Source organism: Podarcis melisellensis (genome assembly GCF_964234715.1).
Source record: "Podarcis melisellensis genome assembly, chromosome: 8".
NCBI lineage: Eukaryota > Metazoa > Chordata > Lepidosauria > Squamata > Lacertidae > Podarcis > Podarcis melisellensis.
This window is the reverse complement of record NC_138540.1, coordinates 13,036,073-13,056,281: the sequence shown is the minus strand read 5'-3', so window position 1 is coordinate 13,056,281 and position 20,209 is coordinate 13,036,073. Positions and strand designations below refer to the sequence as shown.

At 46.6% G+C, this 20,209-nt stretch overlaps 1 protein-coding gene across 1 annotated transcript in view; it reads left to right on the top strand.

The window, feature by feature from the left end:
• Positions 1-14,908, top strand: part of LOC309375836 (uncharacterized protein) — a gene marked incomplete at its 5' end in the record, with an annotated part of 36,204 nt that extends 21,296 nt beyond the window's left edge. Inside the window, 7 exons of the mRNA XM_081921753.1 lie at positions 1,501-1,784; positions 3,159-3,411; positions 5,788-5,896; positions 7,455-7,686; positions 9,644-9,779; positions 12,634-12,744; positions 14,591-14,908. Of these exons, the coding sequence (XP_081777879.1) occupies positions 1,501-1,784; positions 3,159-3,411; positions 5,788-5,896; positions 7,455-7,686; positions 9,644-9,779; positions 12,634-12,744; positions 14,591-14,650 (1,185 nt within the window). The 3' untranslated portion in view covers positions 14,651-14,908. The remainder of the gene's footprint in view (positions 1-1,500; positions 1,785-3,158; positions 3,412-5,787; positions 5,897-7,454; positions 7,687-9,643; positions 9,780-12,633; positions 12,745-14,590) is intronic.
• Between the last annotated feature and the right edge of the window lie 5,301 nt (positions 14,909-20,209).

Sequence of the window (20,209 nt, the reverse complement as noted above, 5' to 3'; positions counted from 1 at the left end):
TCCCTACACAGATCTGGCTGACACAGGCCACAAAACCACAGCTCGCCCCTATACACGAAGCCAAGCCAGAGCACAACTAAGTGCAGTACAGCCATCTTCTCAGAAAAACTCTTCACAAAGTTCAAGAGGTCAAGACACAAAGACTTTAGCAACTAATCCACACCTAATGACCCACCTAAGTGGTACTCAGGATATCACTCAAGAAATCACTCAAGATATCCCTCAAGTAATTAAGGAACAAAAGAAGAAAAGGCACACTAGCCTGGGAACTTCCTCTCTGCCCAGAACATTGGAGGCTATACACCACACCCCCTCAACAGTATTTATAGGAACTCAAACACTGAGATCCTGCTCTGTTCCAGTAACAAGAAGCCGAAAGCACCAGCCTGAAGATGACGAGTGAGACCTCGTCGAAACGTCGCCTAGACACCCCAACTTTTACACGGGAAGACACCCGAGGACACCAAAACCTGCATATATATATATATATATATATAGTTAGTTAGTTAGTTCTTGGCATCCGTCTTTCTTGAGATGCAATTGTGTGTCAAACCAGCGTACCAGCAAACCAGAGCAGTGCACGGAAACGCCGTTTACCTTCCCACCGGAGCGGTACCTATTTATCTACTTGCACTTTGACGTGCTTTCGAACTGCTAGGTTGCCAGGAGCAGGGACCGAGCAACGGGAGCTCACCCCATCGCAGGGATTCGAACCGCCAACCTTACGATCGGCAAGTCCTAGGCTCTGCGGTTTAGACCACAGCGCCACCCACGTCCCTTTTCATATAATAAATCCCTGCATATTTTACTTAAACTATACCATTCAGTATTCCATTCTTACATCTTTGGGTGGGACCTAGGATCAGTTCCCCCCCCCTCCATATCTACTATAGTGTAGACCGATTGACATGACTGAACCTATGTTAGTCATGTCCATTAACTTCAGTTCATTCAAAGTGCTGGTGCTGACCTTTAAAGCCCTAAACAACCTCGGTCCTGTATACCCAAAGGAGTGTCTCCACCCTCATCGTTCTGCCCAGACACTGAGGTCCAGCTCCAAGGGCCTTCTGGCGGTTCCCTCATTGTGAGAAGTTAGGTTACAGGGAACCAGGCAGAGGGCTTTCTCAGTAGTGGTGCCCACCCTGTGGAACGCCCTCCCTTCAGATGTGAAGGAAATAAGCAGCTATCCTATCTTTAAAAGACATCTGAAGGCAGCCCTGTTCAGGGAAGTTTTTAATATTTAACGCTGTACTGTTTTTAACACTTGATTGGGAGCTGCCCAGAGTGGCTGGGGAAACTCAGCCAGATGGGCGGGGTATAAATAATAAATTATCATTATTATTATTATTATTATTATTATTATTATTATTATTATTATTCAGTGGGTCTCTTCCAGGTAGGACCAGCAGTAGAGACTCACTCTCTCTGTATATAATCTTAAATAAACAAGCATTTAGAAGCACAAAATTAATACTTCTGTCATTTCATGACTGGGAATAGGAACGCAGCTCGGAGGACAGTAGCCAGGCTAGCATCTCCTCATCGTTGACGATTGAAGACTTGGGGCACCTTCCTCATCATGGTTCCCCAACTCCCAGCCATTTCCCCAGTGACCTGCAAGATCTCGCTGCCGCAGATCTCCTCATGCAAGCGCCGTTCCCTCTGGGTTATGTCCACACCCAGAATCGGAGGCAGCTGCTGGCGAAATGCTTTGCGTTTTGGTCGGCCAGGACTGTGCAGAACCTGAAGGCAGAACGACACCACAAGCAGGCTCTCCTCTCCAGGTAAGAGTCTTGGGCAGGGGTCAGCAACCTAAGGCCCGTGGGCCACAAGCGGCCTACGGGGGTCGTTTAACTGGCTCCCGAACTGAGCCATCCGCTCGACGAGTCCCCACGCGCTGCAGTAAAGCAGCACAGCGTGGGGACTCACTTCCGCGGCGCTTGAAATCACATCTGTGCAGACACCAGAAATCACATACGCGCGCGATCCGGCCTACAAAGGAATATCCGCTGGAGTGAACTGGCCCAGGCGAGGTAAACCTTTCTGACCCCTGGTCTTGGACAACGAAGGATGGGGGTGAAATCTGATACAGTTTGCCTTCGAAGGCGAATCTACCTAATTCACAATTTTTCCAGCGATACGGGGACCAAAATTCAGCCTTCCTTTGACATTTGCCTTTCTCCGAATTTTGTAGTGCAGTTCTCCAGTCAAGTATAAGAAATGCAAATGTCGGGTTAGAGAAACGCATTAAAATGCATTTATTAGTTTTTTTTTAAAAAAAGGCACCCAAAGATGTATTATATTTGTTAATGTATAGATTTTGCATGCAACCACAGAAATCACATTTAGTGAGCTGAGTCCTTGCCTTGAGCAAGCAGGGATTCTGTTTATTGGAAGGCATTCAGGCTGAGACTCGGTATAAAATATGGAAATGTGTGTTTGCTTAGGGAAGTACAGTTGTACCTTGGATCCCAAATGCCTTGCAAGTCGAACGTTTTGACTTCCAAACGCCGCAAACCCAAAAGTGAGTGTTCCGGTTTGCGAACGTTCCTTGGAAGCCAAATGTCCGACGGGGCTTCTGATTGGCTGCAGGAGTTTCCTGCAGCCAATCGGAAGCCGCCCTTTGGTTTCTGAACGTTTTGGAAGTTGACTAGATTTCCGGAACGGATTCCGTTCGACTTCCGAGATACCACTGTACATTGTTTACGGGGGAAAGTTCTATAGTCCTAGCTGTCCAGTTGGAGAAACCAAAAAACCACCCAGAGGTACATTGAGGTCCAGAGGAAGGGTGAGAGGGGAGGAAGAAATTTAAACAGGGAGCGACGTAAAATGTATCAGTCAAAACCTCAAAGGAATAGAGAGTAGTCAGCATAGTTGTTGAAGGTACAGGGATAGTCTAGGAATCTGGAGGTCTCTCACTCTATCTGCTTAAGCCCCATTCAAACCCCTGAGTTGCACCTAAACTTCCAACAACATTAGGGAACATTGCTTTGTATTTAAAAATGGGCAAAATTGCAAAAAATGCGTCTGTAAGGAGAAATTTACACTCAGTTGTTGATGGCCTCTTTAGATTACAGATGTAGATAGTTAAGATTGGGAAGATGACTCATGGAAATGGATAGGTTCTTTCATTCCTTTTTCTATATGAAATTCACCAGGGCTTTCACTTCCTGGTCCGCGGCGGCCGGCCGCTTTTCTACGTGGCGCACGACTCTAGTGCGGTTGGAGAGGGCCAGGAGGCAGCGTCTTCTGGCGTCCTGCTTCGGGAGGTGGAAGGCAGAGTTCCTGACAGCTGACCGGCGACGGAAAAACGAATGCCCATGGCGGAGACTGGCGGGGTACGGGGCGACGGGGCGATGGAGGAAAGCAATCAGGGGGTCCCGGGCTCTGCGTTTTAGCTCCGTCAGCCAGGTGAGCTGGGGGTGGTGGTGGGTTTCGCAGGTGACGGGTATCTGGGGTTCCAGAGCTTGAACAAGAACGTAAGAGGAGCCTGCTGGATGAGGCCCATCTTGCTCAACATCCTGTTCGCACAGTGCATGACCAGATGCCCCTTATGGGAATAATAATAATAATAATAATAATAATAATAATAATAATAATACAGTGGTACCTTGGGTTACAGACGCTTCAGGTTACAGACTTCACTAACCCAGAAATAGTGCTTCAGGTTAAGAACTTTGCTTCAGGATGAGAACAGAAATTGCGCAGCAGCGGTGTGGCGGCAGTGGGAGGCCCCATTAGCTGAATTGAAGTGGTGCTTCTGTTAAGAACAGGCCTCCAGAATGAATTAAGTTCTTACAGATGCTTCAGGTACAGACGCTTCAGGTTACAGACTCAGTGAACCCAGAAATAGTACCTCGGGTTAAGAACTTTGCTTCAGGATGAGAACAGACATTGTATGGTGGCGGCGTGGCGGCAGCAGGAGGCCCCATTAGCTAAAGTGGTACCTCAGATTAAGAACGGTTTCAGGTTAAGAATGAACCTCCGGAATGAATTAAGTTCTTAACCTGAGGTACCACTATAATGTATTATTTATACCCCACCCATCTGACTGGGTTTCCCCAGCCATTGGGAGGCTCCCAACAGAATACTAAAAACACAACAAAACATCAGACATTAAAAACTTCCCTAAATAGGACCGCCTTCAGATGTCTTCTAAAAGTCAGGAAGTTATTTATTTCCTTGACGTCTGGTGGGAGGGCGTTCCACAGGGAGGGTGGTACTACTGAGAAGTCCCTCTGCCTGGTTTCCTGTAGCTTTGCTTCTCGTAGTGAGGGAACCCCCAGAAGGCCCTCAGAGCTGGACCTCAGTGTCCAGGCTGAATGATGGGGGTGGAGACGCTCCTTCAGGTATACTGGGCCGAGGCCGTTTAGGGCTTTAAAGGTCAGCACCAACACTTTGAATTGTGCTCGGAAACGTACTGGGAGCCAATGTAGGTCTTTCAAGACCGGTGTCATATGGTCTCGGCGGCCGCTCCCAGTCACCAGTCTAGCTGCCGCATTCTGGATTAATTGTAGTTTCCGGGTCACTTTCAAAGGTAGCCCCACGTAGAGCGCATTGCAGTAGTCAAGCGGGATCTGAGCACAAAAGCCCTCTCAGTTTCCAGCTGTCGGTTTCCAGCTGTGGAAACACAGCTGGAGGCAATGATGCTTCCATTAGAGTGTTAATCCACTAGGAAGCTCAGGGGCAGGGCCCCTGCTTGGCATGCAGAAGGTCCTGGGTTCGATCTCCTGCAGCATCTCGCAACAGGGATGGGGAAGACCCTGTGCCTAAAATCCCAGAGAGCCTCTGCCGATTTGGCTCCCTCTAAGGCTGCTTCCTGTGCAAATCCTGCCATGATCTCTTGACCCCTGGGTGTATCCTAACCAAGGTGGATAAAAATCAATGATTTTTTAAAAAATAAAATAAAAAAATCAGATTTTTAAAATAAAATGCTTTTGGAGGAAAAAATCTTTCTAAAGATAGTTTTCTATTTAAGTTACATTAAAGTTTTTCATGTCTGCTAAAACTCAGTTGAAGTTTTTTTATTTAAAGAAACCATTTAACCACATCAGTTAACAAACATGGATACATATGCTATAATGTTATTGTTTTAGTTAAATAAATTGTTTAGGTTGTTATTAAGGAAATGATTGTTTTTCTACTTCCAACACAGCACATCAGAAATGTTGTCCAAATATAAACAGTTAACTTATTAAACCTCACAAGAATTTCATAATTATCTGTCTTATGTATTTCTAATAGTATAACGAAATCAGTAATTTTTGATATAACTGTAAAAGCTACTCTGGAAATTTATTCTTCCAAAAATGAAACCTTCATCTGGTTGTAAATATTAAGATTATACCAGCAAGAAAGAGTCTTTCTGTAAAAAAATGATTTAGATCAAATCTTACCGACTAGTGATTTAAATCAAGTCTTACTGACTAGTGATTTAAATCGATATGATTTGCCGTATTTTTTGCTCTATAAGACTCACTTTTTCCCTCCTAAAAAGTAAGGGGAAATGTGTGGGCGTTATATGGAGCGAATGCAGGCTGCGCAGCTATCCCAGAAGCCAGAACAGCAAGAGGGATTGCTGCTTTCACTGCGCAGCGATCCCTCTTGCTGTTCTGGCTTCTGAGATTCAGAATATTTCTTTTCTTGTTTTCCTCCTCCAAAAACTAGGTGCGTCTTATGATCTGGTGCGTCTTATAGAGCGAAAAATACAGTAAATCAAATCCACCCTGATCCTAACCCTGTTTTCTTGGAAGGAGAACAAGTTTGGATTTATCCCTTCCTTCTCAGGCCAGCGGCTACTGGACGAGAGCGGCCACCTTCCGCCAGTGCGTCCGGCGGCAGAGCGGCTTCATCGGATCCCGGAAATTCCTGAAAGCGCCCCTTCTTTGGCCAAGCAGTAAGGAACTCCTTATTCTGTTGTTTTCTTGGGGAATTTGCAGGTGCACAGAAAGGTTTTGTTGTCGCTGGGGCAATGCCAAATGCGGCACTTTGGGCCTCTCTCGGACTTTGCCTTGCACCCTTCCTTGAGGTTTTTTTGTTCGGCTGGAAACGGGTCCTTAAATTTTGGGCCTGCCTCCTACCTGCCCGGATGGAGGACAGGGAGAGGAGAGGGTGCGAGTCTCTGTGGAAACTAGCATGCCATGGAAAATTAAAAATTGGCATTTTCTGCTCTGCCTGCTTTTCCTGCTCGTCCAAGCAACCGTGGGCAGGAAATGGGACCCCCCCTCCCCAAATTAATTGATATTGTTATAATTTGGCTATTATTAGGGGAATTTTTTGGAGGGGGACTTGTTTGCATATTATTAATAGTAGATATTGTCATAATTTGGCTGTTATTGGGGGGCTTTGGGGAAAATAAAAGCTCATTTGTTAGAATTTGACTATTGGGGGAATTTTGGAAAAATAATAAAAACTTATTTGCAAATTAATAATTGATATTGCTATAAGTTGGCCATTATAATAACCCTACATTGGCTCCCAGTATGTTTCCGAGCACAATTCAAAGTGTTGGTGCTGACCTTTAAAGCCCTAAACGGCCTCGGTCCAGTATACCTGAAGGAGCGTCTCCACCCCCATCATTCTGCCCGGACGCTGAGGTCCAGCGCTGAGGGCCTTCTGGCGGTTCCCTCATTGCGAGAAGCAAAGCTACAGGGAACCAGGCAGAGGGCTTTCTCGGTAGTGGCGCCCACCCTGTGGAATGCCCTCCCATCAGATGTCAAAGAGATAAACAACTACCTGACATTCAGAAGACATCTTAAGGCAGCCCTGTTCAGGGAAGTTTTTAACGTGTGATTTTACTGTATTTTTGGTTTTTATGGAAGCCGCCCAGAGTGGCTGGGGAGGCCCAGCCAGATGGGCGGGGTATAAATAATAAATTATTATTATTATTATTATTATTATTATTATTATTATTATTAGGGCAATTTTGGAAAAATAATTATAACTTATTTGCAATATAATAATTGCTATTGCTATAAGTTGGCCATTATTGGGGGAATTTTAGAAAAATAATACTTATTTGTGGGGGGGGGGGAGGCGCAAAAGGAAATGTGACCCCCTGGGAGTATTGACGTGTAGCACAGTTCGGCACAGATCAGAGGGAGAGAGACAGGGCTACACCAGCTAGCTTTCAGTTAGTAGTTTTATTAAGGAGCCAGAACAGGAAACAGTTCACCAGGCGAACTTCCACAGACGGGGAGCCACTGCAGAGAAGGCCCCGTTCTCGTGTTGCCACCCTCCGGACCTCTCAAGGAGGAGGTATTGCAGTCCTGAGCCATTTAAAACCAGCACTTTGAATTTAAAACCAGCACTTTGAATTTATGTCAGCAGTGAGCAGGGGGAGGGCAGAAAGTGGACAGGGCATCCTCTCTCCCTGCCCCTCTGTTTCCGCCACCCTTTCACAGACTGAACCCGGCTCATCCATTGTGCATTAACCTGGTTTCTCCTCTTTTAAGGGCGCAGGCGGACGAGCGACGAGGCTCCTCATCCAGGCTTAGCCATCCGTTCCAGGCTGACCTCCAGCTCTTTCCGCGTCTGGCTGACGCTCTACAGATGCCAAAGCAAAACCCTGGGGCCACAGCAGGCCCCCATGCATCTGGAGGCAGCAGGGCAAGGCAGCAGACATGGGTGGAACCAGGAGACGAGGCCCGAAATGACCCTATTCGCGGTGGGCAGGAGGTGGCTTGGGTAAGGCTGTGAGCCGTCAAGTCTGTAGTGTGCACAGAGGCAGTAGAGAGAAAGAGAGCCCCTCAGCTGGGTCAATGTAGCCTCACATTTGAAATCTTGCCTGGTCGCCAGAGGCGATCAGGAATTTCTGTGCAGATGAGTAAGGAGGCAGGGGGGGAGGAAGGGATTTTGCCATGCTTCCCCCACCAGCTCCTTTGGTTTCCATCTGATCGGCAGAAGAAATAATACACACACACACACACAGAGAGAGAGAGAGAGAGAGATACAGTGGTACCTCGGGTTACATACGCTTCAGGTTACATATGCTTCAGGTTACAGACTCTGCTAACCCCGAAATAGTACCTTGGGTTAAGAACTTTGCTTCAGGATGAGATCAGAAATCGTGCTCCAGTGGCAGCAGGAGGCCCCATTAGCTAAAGTGGTGCTTCAGGTTAAGAACCATTTCAGGTTAAGAACGGACCTCCGGAACGAATTAAGTACTTAAATAAAAACAGTGGTACCTTGGGTTATTTATTTACACACACACACACACACACACACACACACACACACACACACACACCGCCCATCTGGCTGGGGTTCCCCAGCCACTCTGGGCAGCTTCCAACAAAATTTTAAAAATACAATACAACATCAAACATTAAAAACTTCCCTAAACAGGGCTGCCTTCAGGTGTCTTCTAAAAGTCAGATAGTTGTTTTTTTCCTTGACAACTGACAGGAGGGTGTTCCACAGGGTGGGTGCCACCACCGAGAAGTCCCTCTGCCTGGTTCCCTGTAACCTCTGCTTCTCGCAGTGAGGGAACCACCAGCAGGCCCTCGGCGCTGGACCTCAGTGTCCGGGCAGAACGATGGGGGTGGAGACGCTCCTTCAGGTATACTGGGCCGAGGCCATTTTGGGCTTTAAAGGCCAGCACCAATACTTTGAATTGTGCTCGGAAACATACTGGGAGCCAATGTAGGTGGGGAACAGAACGTCTTGCCACTCCTCTGTCGCTACTTGGTAGAAGTCTAGTGAAGAAACATGGCTTCTACGAGGGTAATAGCTTTCGTTTCTGTGCTGGTCTCAGTGGAGAAAGAACTCTAGCAAAGCGGAAAACCACCTGCCTTGCATACCAAAGGTCACAGGTTTGATCGCTGGCATCTCCCAATCTGAAATTCTTAAGAGCTGCTGCCAATTGGTGTGCACAATACTGGGCCTGATCGACCGGCCCTTGGTTCAGAACCATGAGGACTAGGATCATGGAAATGCAGGCTGCTAGCCTCCCGCTGGTGAGAGCCTGGAGGAAATGGACACTTAAATCTGCAAGGCTGGGCTGATATATGAATTCTGTCGCCCTGAAATTCACGACATGTTGCACGCTGAAAGAAAATTATATGAAAATGATGTACTGGGGGTGTTTGACTCCTAGTAAGTTGGCAAAGTGTTTAGAACAGGTACAAATACCTGCTGGAAGTGTAAAGGAAAGAAGGTACCTTTTAGCATATGTGGTGGACGTGTAAGGTAATAAAAGTTTTCTGGGAGATGATATATAATGAAATGAAAGCTTTCTGGGAGATGATATATAATGAAATGGGGGGGGGGAGTTTAAAATTACCTTTGTTAAAAAACCAGAAGCCTTTTTTTAGGAATTATAGGTTCTGACATCCCAAAAGATCAGAAAATACTGTTTATGTACGAGACAATAGCCGCTTGGATGCTACTAGATGATGGACTATGGTGAGATGGCAAAACTGACTGGAAAACTCAGGAACCAAGAGAACAAAAACTTTTAAAAAAGAATGGGAAAAATGTATAAGTTATTTAGGAGACCCCTGCAAGCAGATGGAAACATTAGCAGGATTTTAATCTCACTTGTAATGTAACCATGGATAATAAGGATTGATAAAAAATATAGGTTATGGAATAATATGCAGTTGTATATGTTGAGAATAAGCTGTTTCCCTCTCTGCTGCAGGAGGAAGTATTTGACACGGTGGAGACACCACGTCCTCCTGCGCCGATTCCAGCACAGAAAGGAGAAGAGGTGCCTGGCGAGCGCATGGGTGGTTTGGAAGGATAGCTGCCAAACAGAGCTGGCAGTGCAAGCTTTGGTGAGTGTGTATGAGAAACTCGAGGCGGGATGAAGTGAATAACCTTGTCACTATTGTTCAACCTCCACTCTGTTCCTGGGAAGCGATCTGCAGTAAAAGCAACCTCAGTGGTGTGGTTTGTTTTTTTAAAAAAACCCACTGTTTTAAAGTTTCTAGTCCATAAGGGATATAAGAAGCTTGATAAATCATGGGTGGTGCAGCGGTCAGGATAATGAGCTGGGGTGCTGTCTCCCAGTCCGAATCTCTGCCTCCTCCACCCCCCGCACAGGAAATCATCCCCCCCCACCGCCTTTCTCAAGGTTTCCATCTGTAGAATGGGCGCAGGTAATACTGGTTTGCCTTTGTTGCCGTCAATACTTGCTGGGACGATGCAGGTGAGGTGTTTATAAGCACCTGCAGCCTCTTTCTTACGGTGGAAAAGTAATTAGGACTGTTATTTTTTTAGGCCCAGGGTTGCGTTCAGATGGGCTGATTATTCTTTTCGTGGGAAGGTCTGCTGTCTGCTGAGCAGTCATTGCAGCTTATGTTGTTAGGGAACTGCCACTGGTTCAGGGGCAAGAGGGGAAAAGCCAGATGGATTACAGAGAGCCCCCAAAGATCGTGGGAAGCAGCACCTCCTCAGTGGAGAGGAGCTTCAGGGCTCAGAGGAGGCGAGGTGGTGCCAGTAAACCTTGCCTGGGCAAAGCGGGGAGGAGAGAGGTCCTCCGTTACCCACGTTCTCCCTGCGCAGTAGACTTCCGCGCAGAGAGGGGAGGCGCAGACTGGGCGTCAAGAAACTACTCTGCTGGGGAAGGTTTAAGGACCGCCCACTCTCAGATTCTGCCAGTGAATGAGCCAGCCACGGAATAGTGGCGCTCTGCATGATGAAGGGGTTTTTTTTGGCACCAATAACGAGGCTTTACAGCCGACCAGGGAGGCATTTGTCTGATTGCTCTCAAGTAACCCCCTGATATCCTAACATATGTGCTGGGAGTTTGCAACAGTGTTAGAAACTCAGATGCTAGGTGGCAAATGGCTCCTTGAACCAGCATTAGTCACCAAAAGCGAATGCCTAGTTGCCTTTTTAGAGCAGGCAGCTCAAAAGTTGTGTTTTTCAATACTTTTTTTTTGGTTCCTGAAATTTGTTCGGATAAAATATCGCAGATAGAATTCTACAGGATGTGTTGCTGGTGTGCGAAAACAGGCAAGATTCAGGGACCCCTGGGCATGCACCTCCAGATGGTGGCGACATCAGGTGCTATCCTGGCACTCGGGCACCTTCACTCGATTGCAAAATGCCCCTGGCAAATCTCGATCGCTGTTTACAGCCAGATTTAATATGTTTCCCTCGATGATAGTAAGAGGAAGGTATTTAGCTCTCCCAGAATCAGAGCGTCTCTGCAAATGTAGTAAACAGGAACCTGTTACTTTGGAGCAACTTTTCTTTTCTTGTGATTTTGGTATTTATGCCAGAAGACAATTATTAGAGGCCTTACAACTCAACAGGCTCAATTCTATGCTACCAATGGTTCAGGACCTGCTCTCGGACAGGAATGATCAAATTACTTTAATAGTGGCTGAATTTTTGAGTGTTGTCCATGTAGAAAGACTGGCCCGTTATAAAGAGATTTGGTGGTTCTTAATTGATTGGTGATGTGGTAGCGTTGTCTTGTATTATTTATGCAAATTGATCTTCTCTGGAGTTAAAGATCTGACTGGGACAAACCTTGTTATGCTGAGCTCGTATTTTGCACAATTTGTATACGGTGTCTGTTTGATGATGTGTGCTTTGCTATGCCTAATAAAGGATATTCGAGTTTTGAACACTGTTTACAGATTAACCTTTCCCAGCCCTGGGGCCACATTCCCTTCGGGGGGGGGGGGGACGACTGGGTGCCAGAGCAATGGCTATATAATTTTACCTCTGAACAGTAGGCTGTTTTCTGCCTTACACACCCCGCTAAGCTCCATCCAGGCAACTGAGGGGCACGATCCGAGTTTGAGGACACATTTGCAGTCAGGCAACACCACTTGAGGAGGGCGCAAAGGGGGTGGCTTTGGGGAGGGATGGACTGGAAGGCGAGTCCATCTTCCCACATCTGGCCTGCAAGACCAAGGTCCCCAAGCCTTAAGTATTGTTATAGATTTGGGGAGGATTCCCCCACTACCACCAAACTCTAGAAATTGATAAATGGTAGGGACGCGGGTGGCAATGTGGGTTAAACCACTGGGCCTCGGACTTGCCGATCTGAAGGTTGGCGGTTCAAATCCCCACAACGGGGTGAGCTCCCGTTGCTCGGTCCCTGCTCCTGCCAACCTAGCAGTTCGAAAGCACGTCAAAGTGCAAGTAGAAGGTAAACGGCGTTTCCGTGCGCTGCTCTGGTTCGCCAGAAGTGGCTTAGTCATGCTGGCCACATGACCCGGAAGCTGTACGCCGGCACCCTTGGCCAGTAAAACGAGATGAGCACCGCAACCCCAGAGTCGGCCACGACTGGAACTAATGGTCAGGGGTCCCCTTTACCTTTACCTTTAGGGTTTTGATTTAACTGGGATGTGGATGGTGAAAGAACAAACTGCAGAGCTGTGCTGGACAGGGAATCCCTAGGCTAGCTTAGGCAAAAAACCCTGGCTGGCCTAACAAAGAGCGAATCTTGTTAATACGACAAAAGGAGTTGATGGGGCCATCCAAGAGGAATCCTTTTGACAGATGCTGCCAAGGTGATGTTTGAGGTCGCAGGAAAAAAGGTTTTTTGAGCAAAAGGAGCTGGGAAGAAGAAAAATTGGGATCCATCTTGGGGAGGCTGGCTGCAAGATGCCTTGGACTCCAAGGCCACATTGCTGTGGAGTCCAAGCCCCTTCTGAAATCTCCCCACAGGTGAGGCAGAGGCTGGCGCAGTGGAGCTGGGCAGTCTGGAGGCGGCGCTGCCTGCAGAGCTGGGTGGCTGAGCGTTTCCTGGCGGGCGAAGAGAGGCAGCTTCTCGAGCAGGTAAGGGCAAGTGATTTCCCAAACTGGGTGCTGGGGGAGTGCTAGGGTTTCACCCCAAAACCGCCGGTGGTGTGCTGCGGGACAGGAGTCCAGCAAGCAAAGGCTTCCCTCCCAGGCACCTAAAACACAACTTCCCTAGAAGAGGTTGCCCACTGTGCCTCTGCATGCTTCATGACGCTCCTCCAACATTGCGCCCTGCTGTGGTTTTGGCTAATGCTCTTCCTGTCTCTGCCAAGGAGTCTTCCATTAGCTCCCAAAGCAATTCCCCCTGGAGGCTGGCTGTTGCATCTCTGTAGTGAGTCACTGTTCTGGGCCCAGACTCTTGCCATTCGGTGACTTGGACAGAAGCACAGTTCTTTTTCAGCCTTGTATACATATACTGTATTTTTTGCTCTATAAGACGCACTTTTCCCCTCCTAAAAGGGGAAATGTGTGTGTTTCTTATAGAGCGAATACAGGGTGCGCAGCTATCCCAGAAGCCAGAACAGTAAGAGGAATTGCTGCTTTCACTGTGCAGCGATCCCTCTTGCTGTTCTGGCTTCTGAGATTCAGAATATTTTTTTCCCTTGTTTTCCTCCTCCAAAAACTAGGTGGGTCTTATGGTCGGGTGCATCTTATAGAGCAAAAAATACGGTACTTTGGAACTCCCTACATATTGACATCAGGCAAGCACCTTCACACAACATTTTTGCTTAGGCAGGCCTACCCAGATATGCAGAATGTTGATGTGTGTTTTAATCTGTTTAGCTCAGGGTTTCCCAAATTTGTGTTTTCAGCTGTTGTTAGACTACCATTCCCATCATCCATGGCCACTGGTCCTGCTAGCTAGGGATGATGGGAGATGTAGTCCAAAAACAGCTGAAAACCGAAGTTTGGGAAACCCTGGTTTAGCTTATTGTTTATTTTTTGACCGTTGCAAAGAATTGTTTGAAAATTCCCTTGTTTTATTCTTTTTGTAAACTGCTTTGAGTCTTAAAATCCTAGCATCCTAGAGTTGGAAGGGACCCAGCCAACATGGGCGGGGTATAAATATTGTTATTAATCACAGCTAAACAATCAGGCAGAATATAAATGTTATGAGATAAGTAAATCGGATGCAGAGAAAGACCCCATTATCCAAGCTGGGGCAATTTTAGTGTTTCAATTTCTAGATACCAAAGCAGGGAGGTGTTAACAGAAATGTTAAGAAAAACTTATTCCACGAGGTCAGGCTATTTTGTCCCATCTAGCTGGCCAAGAGGAAAGAAAGGGATCATCTGTTTGTGTCTCGGGAGCATATTTGACAATAGGGCTTGGAATTGTGGACCCTGCTGGGGTAACAATCAGCTGCTTCCCCCAAACTCCGCAGTGAGAGCACCTGCTATCTCTTTTCTTTTTTTCAATTTTTTCAATTGATTTCACAAAATTATAAACAAACAAATAAACAAAGCAGCAGTTGTGGCATACAAAAATAATTTAACATCTTTCTTGGGCAATTCCAAACCTGTTATTCCAAGAAGAAAGGCCTCTGGTTTCTTTATGAATGTATATTTCAACATTTTTTCCAGTTCATTATAAATCTTTTCCCAGAAGTCTTTCACCTTGGGGCAGGTCCACCACATGTGATACAAAGTTCCTTCCTTTTCTTTGCATCTCCAACATAAATTATCGCAGTTATGATATATCTTTGCTAATATAACAGGAGTCAAATACCATCTGTACATCATTTTCATTATATTTTCCTTTAACACAGTGCATGCAGTGAACTTAACCCCTTTCTTCCACAGTCTTTCCCAATCCTCAAACATTATATTATGTGCTACATCTCTTGCTATCTCTGAGCCTTTCCATCCTTTTCCCCCCTCAGGCTTTTGGAAGGTGGCGGCAGCTGATGGCATCCCATTCAGAGGGCAGAGGTGACTTCTAGAAGGCCGAAACGTGTTTTTTAAGATTTCCGGCGCAGCGAGTGAGTCTGCAGGCAAATGGAAATGGCAGCTTTCCACCCCCATTTTGCCTGCAAAAGCCTTGGCAACCGAACATTCTCCAGCCTATCAGATTACCACTTGGAAAAGCCCACAGAACCTTTATAGGAAGCATGAGCTTCCCATCATAAATATCTTCTCTCTCTGGTGGAACGAGCACTGGTCAATTTTTTATTGCTCAATAAAACACTAGCAGCCTCAAAGTCTTTTTTTCTTCTTCCTTCCTTGCAAAGGAACAGTGCCAATCGGCTTGCCTTCAAATTACAGCTGGGCAACTGAGTCATAGGCTGCTATACATTAAAGCGCATTCCCCTCTCTCGATGGCTCGAATTCAATGCTGTTTGTGTCCCCTGCACTCCTGTGCCCATTTTATAGGTTGCAAACCGAGGACATGATGCCCAGAGGCATGCGGTGCATCCCTTCTTTGTCAGGCCTTTGTAAATCCTTCATGAACTTTCACCTTTTCATACCATAAATAAGCATGCCAATCAAAAATATTGTCATGACTTTCTAAGTCTAGAATGTGAATTCTCTAATGTCATCCATTCCTTCAACCAACAAAGACAGGATGCCTCATAGTATAGTCTCATATCCGGCAGGGGAAAACCTCTTTCTTTTGCATCTATCAATATTTTATATTTTATTCTCAGTTTTTTCCCTTGCCAAATATATTTAGAAATACCTTTTTGCCATGTGTTGAAACAATCTGTCTAGCCAATCACTGGAATAAATTGAAACAGAATAACATTCTTGGCAATACATTTATCTTTATAATCAACACTCTATGTAGTAGTGAAAGATTGATTCTGCTCCAAATTTGCAACTTTAATATCTTCCCGAAAAGACCCTGATGTTGGGAAAGATGTAGGGCACAAGGAGAAGGGGACGACAGAGGACGAGATGGTTGGACAGTGTTCTCGAAGCTACCAGCCTGAGTTTGACCAAAGGCAGTGGAAGACAGGAGTGCCTGGCGCGCTCTGGTCTATGGGGCCACGAAGAGTCAGACACAACTAAACAACAACAACATCTTCCCAGGTTTTTAAATAATCTTTAAACAAATTTATATTGTTTGCTGTTGCCCATACACCTAAATACGTAACCCATGGCTGTGCATGCAGCCTACATTGAAAGCAGGTGGCTTACCGCAAAGAACTCTGGGAACAGTAGTTTAAGGGTGCTAGAAATTATAGTTGCTTGAGGGGTAAACATCAGTTTCTGATGTTTGGGGTAGCTTTTGGGACTTTTTTGTTCAGAGAAAAGGTGAGGAAGAGGCGCCACATTGATAGAAGCTTATAAAACAATGCACAGTTCGGAGGAAGTAGAAAGAGAGAAGTTTTTCTCCTCCTCTCACAACATCATGGTCATCCAGCGAAGCTGAATGTGGGAAGAGTCAGGGCAGAGAAAACAAAATGCTTTTTCACACAGCTATGGAACCGTTAAACTATGGAACTTGCTGCCACAGGAGGCAGTGACGGCCACCAACTTGGATGGCTTTAAAAGAGGACCGGACAGATACATGGAGGAGAAAGCTATCAATTACTTCACCACCATTCTGGCAATGCTTTGTCTCCATGGTCAAAGGCAGTCGTGCTTCTCAATGCCTGTCGCTGGGAACTACAGGAAGTGAAGGAATGGGTTTCTGTGCAGTCAGTTTGAAACGGGACCCAAAACCCCCCTTTTCTTCTTTCTCCAAGAGAGCATTTCTAAAATGCATTAACTTGAGCTGTTGAGCAAATGCATAACAAGAACACAGCTGTATAAACAAAGCTCTCTCCTTTATCAGTCACGGCAGTGGATGACCTTGGCTGTTCCAGTGGAGTAGGGATGACATGTCTGGGTCTTATCTTACCACACTCTGATGCACAGACCTAGTCCGGGAACAACGCCAGAGTGTGTTCTTGGAGTTGGTGACCTCTTGCTCCAAGATAAGAGTATAGGAACAGGAATACCCTTTTATGGTCAGAAGTACAGGAAGGAAAACCCTTTTATGGTTAAGAGTACCGGAGCAGGAATATCTGTGATGTCAACCTGCGTGTAGAAGCTGACGTGGCTGGATTCCTGGGGAAGGGGGAGAGGGTGGCTGGAGGATATATATATACTGTGTGAAATCTCTCATTTCTTTGGACTTGCTGTGGACTGACCACACAGGTGCCTTTCTGCTGCTCTGGAGAGCAGAAATAAAGAACTCTTGCTCTGAACCAACCCTTGGTGTCATTTGACTTCCTTCCTCCTGTCCGGGAGCAACACAGAGCCCACCAATCGGTAAAGTCTAATAAGGCTACAGAAGGACGTGCTCATGTGCCCTGGTCTTATTTGTGGGCTTAAGCAAGACAAAGGAGATGGTGTCAGACTTTCGGAGGAAGAGAGAACTAGCCCCGCTGTACATCGGGGAGGGCTGTATGGAGAGAGTCTCTTCCTTTAAATTCCTAGGAGTTTATCTCAGTGAAGACCTTACTTGGAAAATCAATACAACCCAGGTGGTTAAGAAGGCCCAACAGAGACTCCATCTCCTCAGAGTATTGCGAAAGAACGATGTCAATCGACATTTGATTGTCCTTTCATACTGCAACACGGTGTGGTACGCTGGTTTGCCATCAACTGATAGGAAGTCCCTACAGAGGGTGGTGAATACAGCACAAGATTTTATGGGCTGTCTGGATGAAACGGCGGAAGAACGTTGCCTCAGGAGAGTGAGGAAAATTCTCAGGGATGATTCACACCCTGGCCAGCACTTTCGTGATCTCCTGCCCTCAGGCAGAAGATATAGAAGCAGGATTAGTCGCACCAACAGGGTAAAGAACAGCTTCTATCCGTGGGCTGTTAGGCTGCTGAATGAAAAGATAACAACAGGGCAACTGACTTTTGGGTTTGGTGGGGAATTAAGACAAGAGAGCTGAGTGGGTGAGAAGAGCTTGATGGGTAAGATGCCCCAATGACCTGACCCATCAGGGCTGCTCTTAGGTTCTTATGCAGCCTTGGTAGGTATAAAAGGTAAAGGACCTGTGGATGGTTAAGTCTGGTCAATGGCGACTCTGGGGTTGCGGCTCTCATCTCGCTTTCAGGCCGAGGGAGCTGGTGTTTGTCCACAGACAGCTTTCCGGGTCATGTGGCCAGCAGGACTAAACCGCTTTTGGCGCAACAGGACACCGTGACAGAAACCAGAGCGCATGGAAATGCTGTTTACCTTCCCACTGCAGAGCTACCTATTTATCTACTTGCACTGGTGTGCTTTTGAACTGCTAGGGTGGCAGGAGCTGGGACAGAGCAATGGGAGCTCACCCCATCGCAGGGATTCACTTTTTTATTTCCCGTTTGCACATGCTCTATTTCGGATTGTGACAGCAATTGTTCGTTAAAGCTCCACCATAACTTGATGCATTTTTGCAAAACTGTGCAATTATTGACCGGAATCTTGTTTGTTTCCATTCCTGCACTTGCATTGTTTAAAGGTAAAGGGACCCCTGACCATTAGGTCCAGTCGTGGCTGACTCTGGGGTTGCGGCGCTCATCTCGCTTTATTGGCCGAGGGAGCTGGCGTACAGCTTCCGGGTCATGTGGCCAGCATGACTAAGCCACTTCTGGTGAAGCAGATCAGCGCATGGAAATGCCATTTATCTTCCTGCCGGAGCGGTACCTCTTTATCTACTTGCACTTTGACGTGCTTTCAAACTGCTAGGTTGGCAGGAGCAGGGACCGAGCAAAGTGAGCTCACCCCGTCGCGGGGATTCAAACCGCGACCTTCCGATCGGCAAGCCCAAGGGGCTCAGTGGTTTAGACCACAGCACCAGCCGTGTCCCCACAAAGCCTTGGAAAAGAACGAAACGAGACTTTATCTCTCTCACACATGCACCGACCTCCCGCTTAAGGCCTGCTTGCCGCTTTTCTGTATTTAGGAGAAAGCCGTCCCGGCCTGCAGCAAGCACAAAGGGAGATGGTGGGTGTATGTGTGTATTTTTTGCAGGGCCTGCCTCCCAGCTGGAAATCCTCACCCCCAACTCCCTTCTCTTTGTGACATCCATCACCTCTTCATTAAATGCTTGGATAGGCAGGCGACCTCTCCGCCTCCTCTTCCTCACACCCCTGGGTTCCTTTTTCCGCTGATTAGGCTGATGATGAAGCAGCCTGCTGGGAACAGCTGAGCCTTTTCCCCCCCAGCACACCCCCAAAAAGTGAAGCTTCCTTCTACGTCTTCAGGGACGTGCTTCTCGTCTCATTAGCTCCCGCCTGTAATCGATCAGGTTGGGATTAACTTGTGCCATCAGCCGTTTGCTCCTGGACTCTAGGGTTCGTGTGGGGGGAAATGCTGAGCAGAAGGAGAAATAAAAAGCACCAGATAAATTCATGCTCGCTCTGTACTGGACCAGAAAGGTGGACAAGCACCTTCAAATCCCAAAAGGACCTTAAAATAGGAGCCCGAAGGAGATTGCACCTGGAAGACAAAGTATTGTCTTGATCTAGCAGACATCATGTATTTTGAAGGTGCTGAGACTTTCGGCTTCCGTTCAGGTTGAAAGAAAAAGTTTACAGCCAAGCTAAGGCGGGTGGTGCTGTGGTCTAAAGCACTGAGCCTCTTGGGCTTGCCGATTAGAAGGTTGTGGTTCGAATCCCGACGGGGTGAGCTCCCGTTGCTCGGTCCCAGCTCCTGCCAACCTAGCAGTTCGAAAGCACACCAAAAAGTGCAAGTAGATAAATAGGTACCGCTGCGGTGGTAAGGGAAATGGCGTTTCCGTGCGCTGCTCTGGTTCCCCAGAAGCGGCTTAGTCATGCTGGCCACATGACCTGGAAAAACTGTCTGCAGACAAACGTTGGCTCCCTCGGCCAGTAAAGCGAGATGAGCGCCGCAACCCCAGAGTCGTCTGCGACTGGACTTAACTGTCAGGGATTCTTTACCTTTTTTATAAAAAAGGTAAAAAAAAAGGAGATAAAATGGATTAGAAAAATGTAATTAGATGGAGGGGGGGCAGAGTCCAAGGAATCTAAGTGATCCCAGAAGTGTAGAAATTGAAAATGATGTGAATATATAAGAATGTTTAAAAACTGAAAATAAAATATTAAAAGAAAAAAAAGTTTATATCCCTTCTTATTTGATTTATATTTCATGAAGTTTATATACCCTAAGCCTCAAAACGGATTATTACAGACTAGCACAAAGTGCTTGGAATTTTTTTAAAAAACGAACAGAGATGTGTTTATAAACGGATAGCGTCATTTGTGATTTGGACCAGCCGCACCAAAAATCAGGCAAATTTGTGCCGAAGTCACATTTCCATCTGGCATGTTGGTTCAAAAAGGCACCCAAATATTGATGTCGATCCTCAGGAACTCTTGTATTATCTCAAGATGCAGCTGAACCTGTGGCCCCTGAACAGGCCTAAGCCATGCAAGTGTGATTTTTCTGTCCACCATCTTGTTGCAAAATGGTGCCTGGCATTCCAACAGCTTAAAAAAAGTCTGCCCCCACCCCCACCAGGAACCCCTAATGTAGAGTTTGGCAACAATATCAC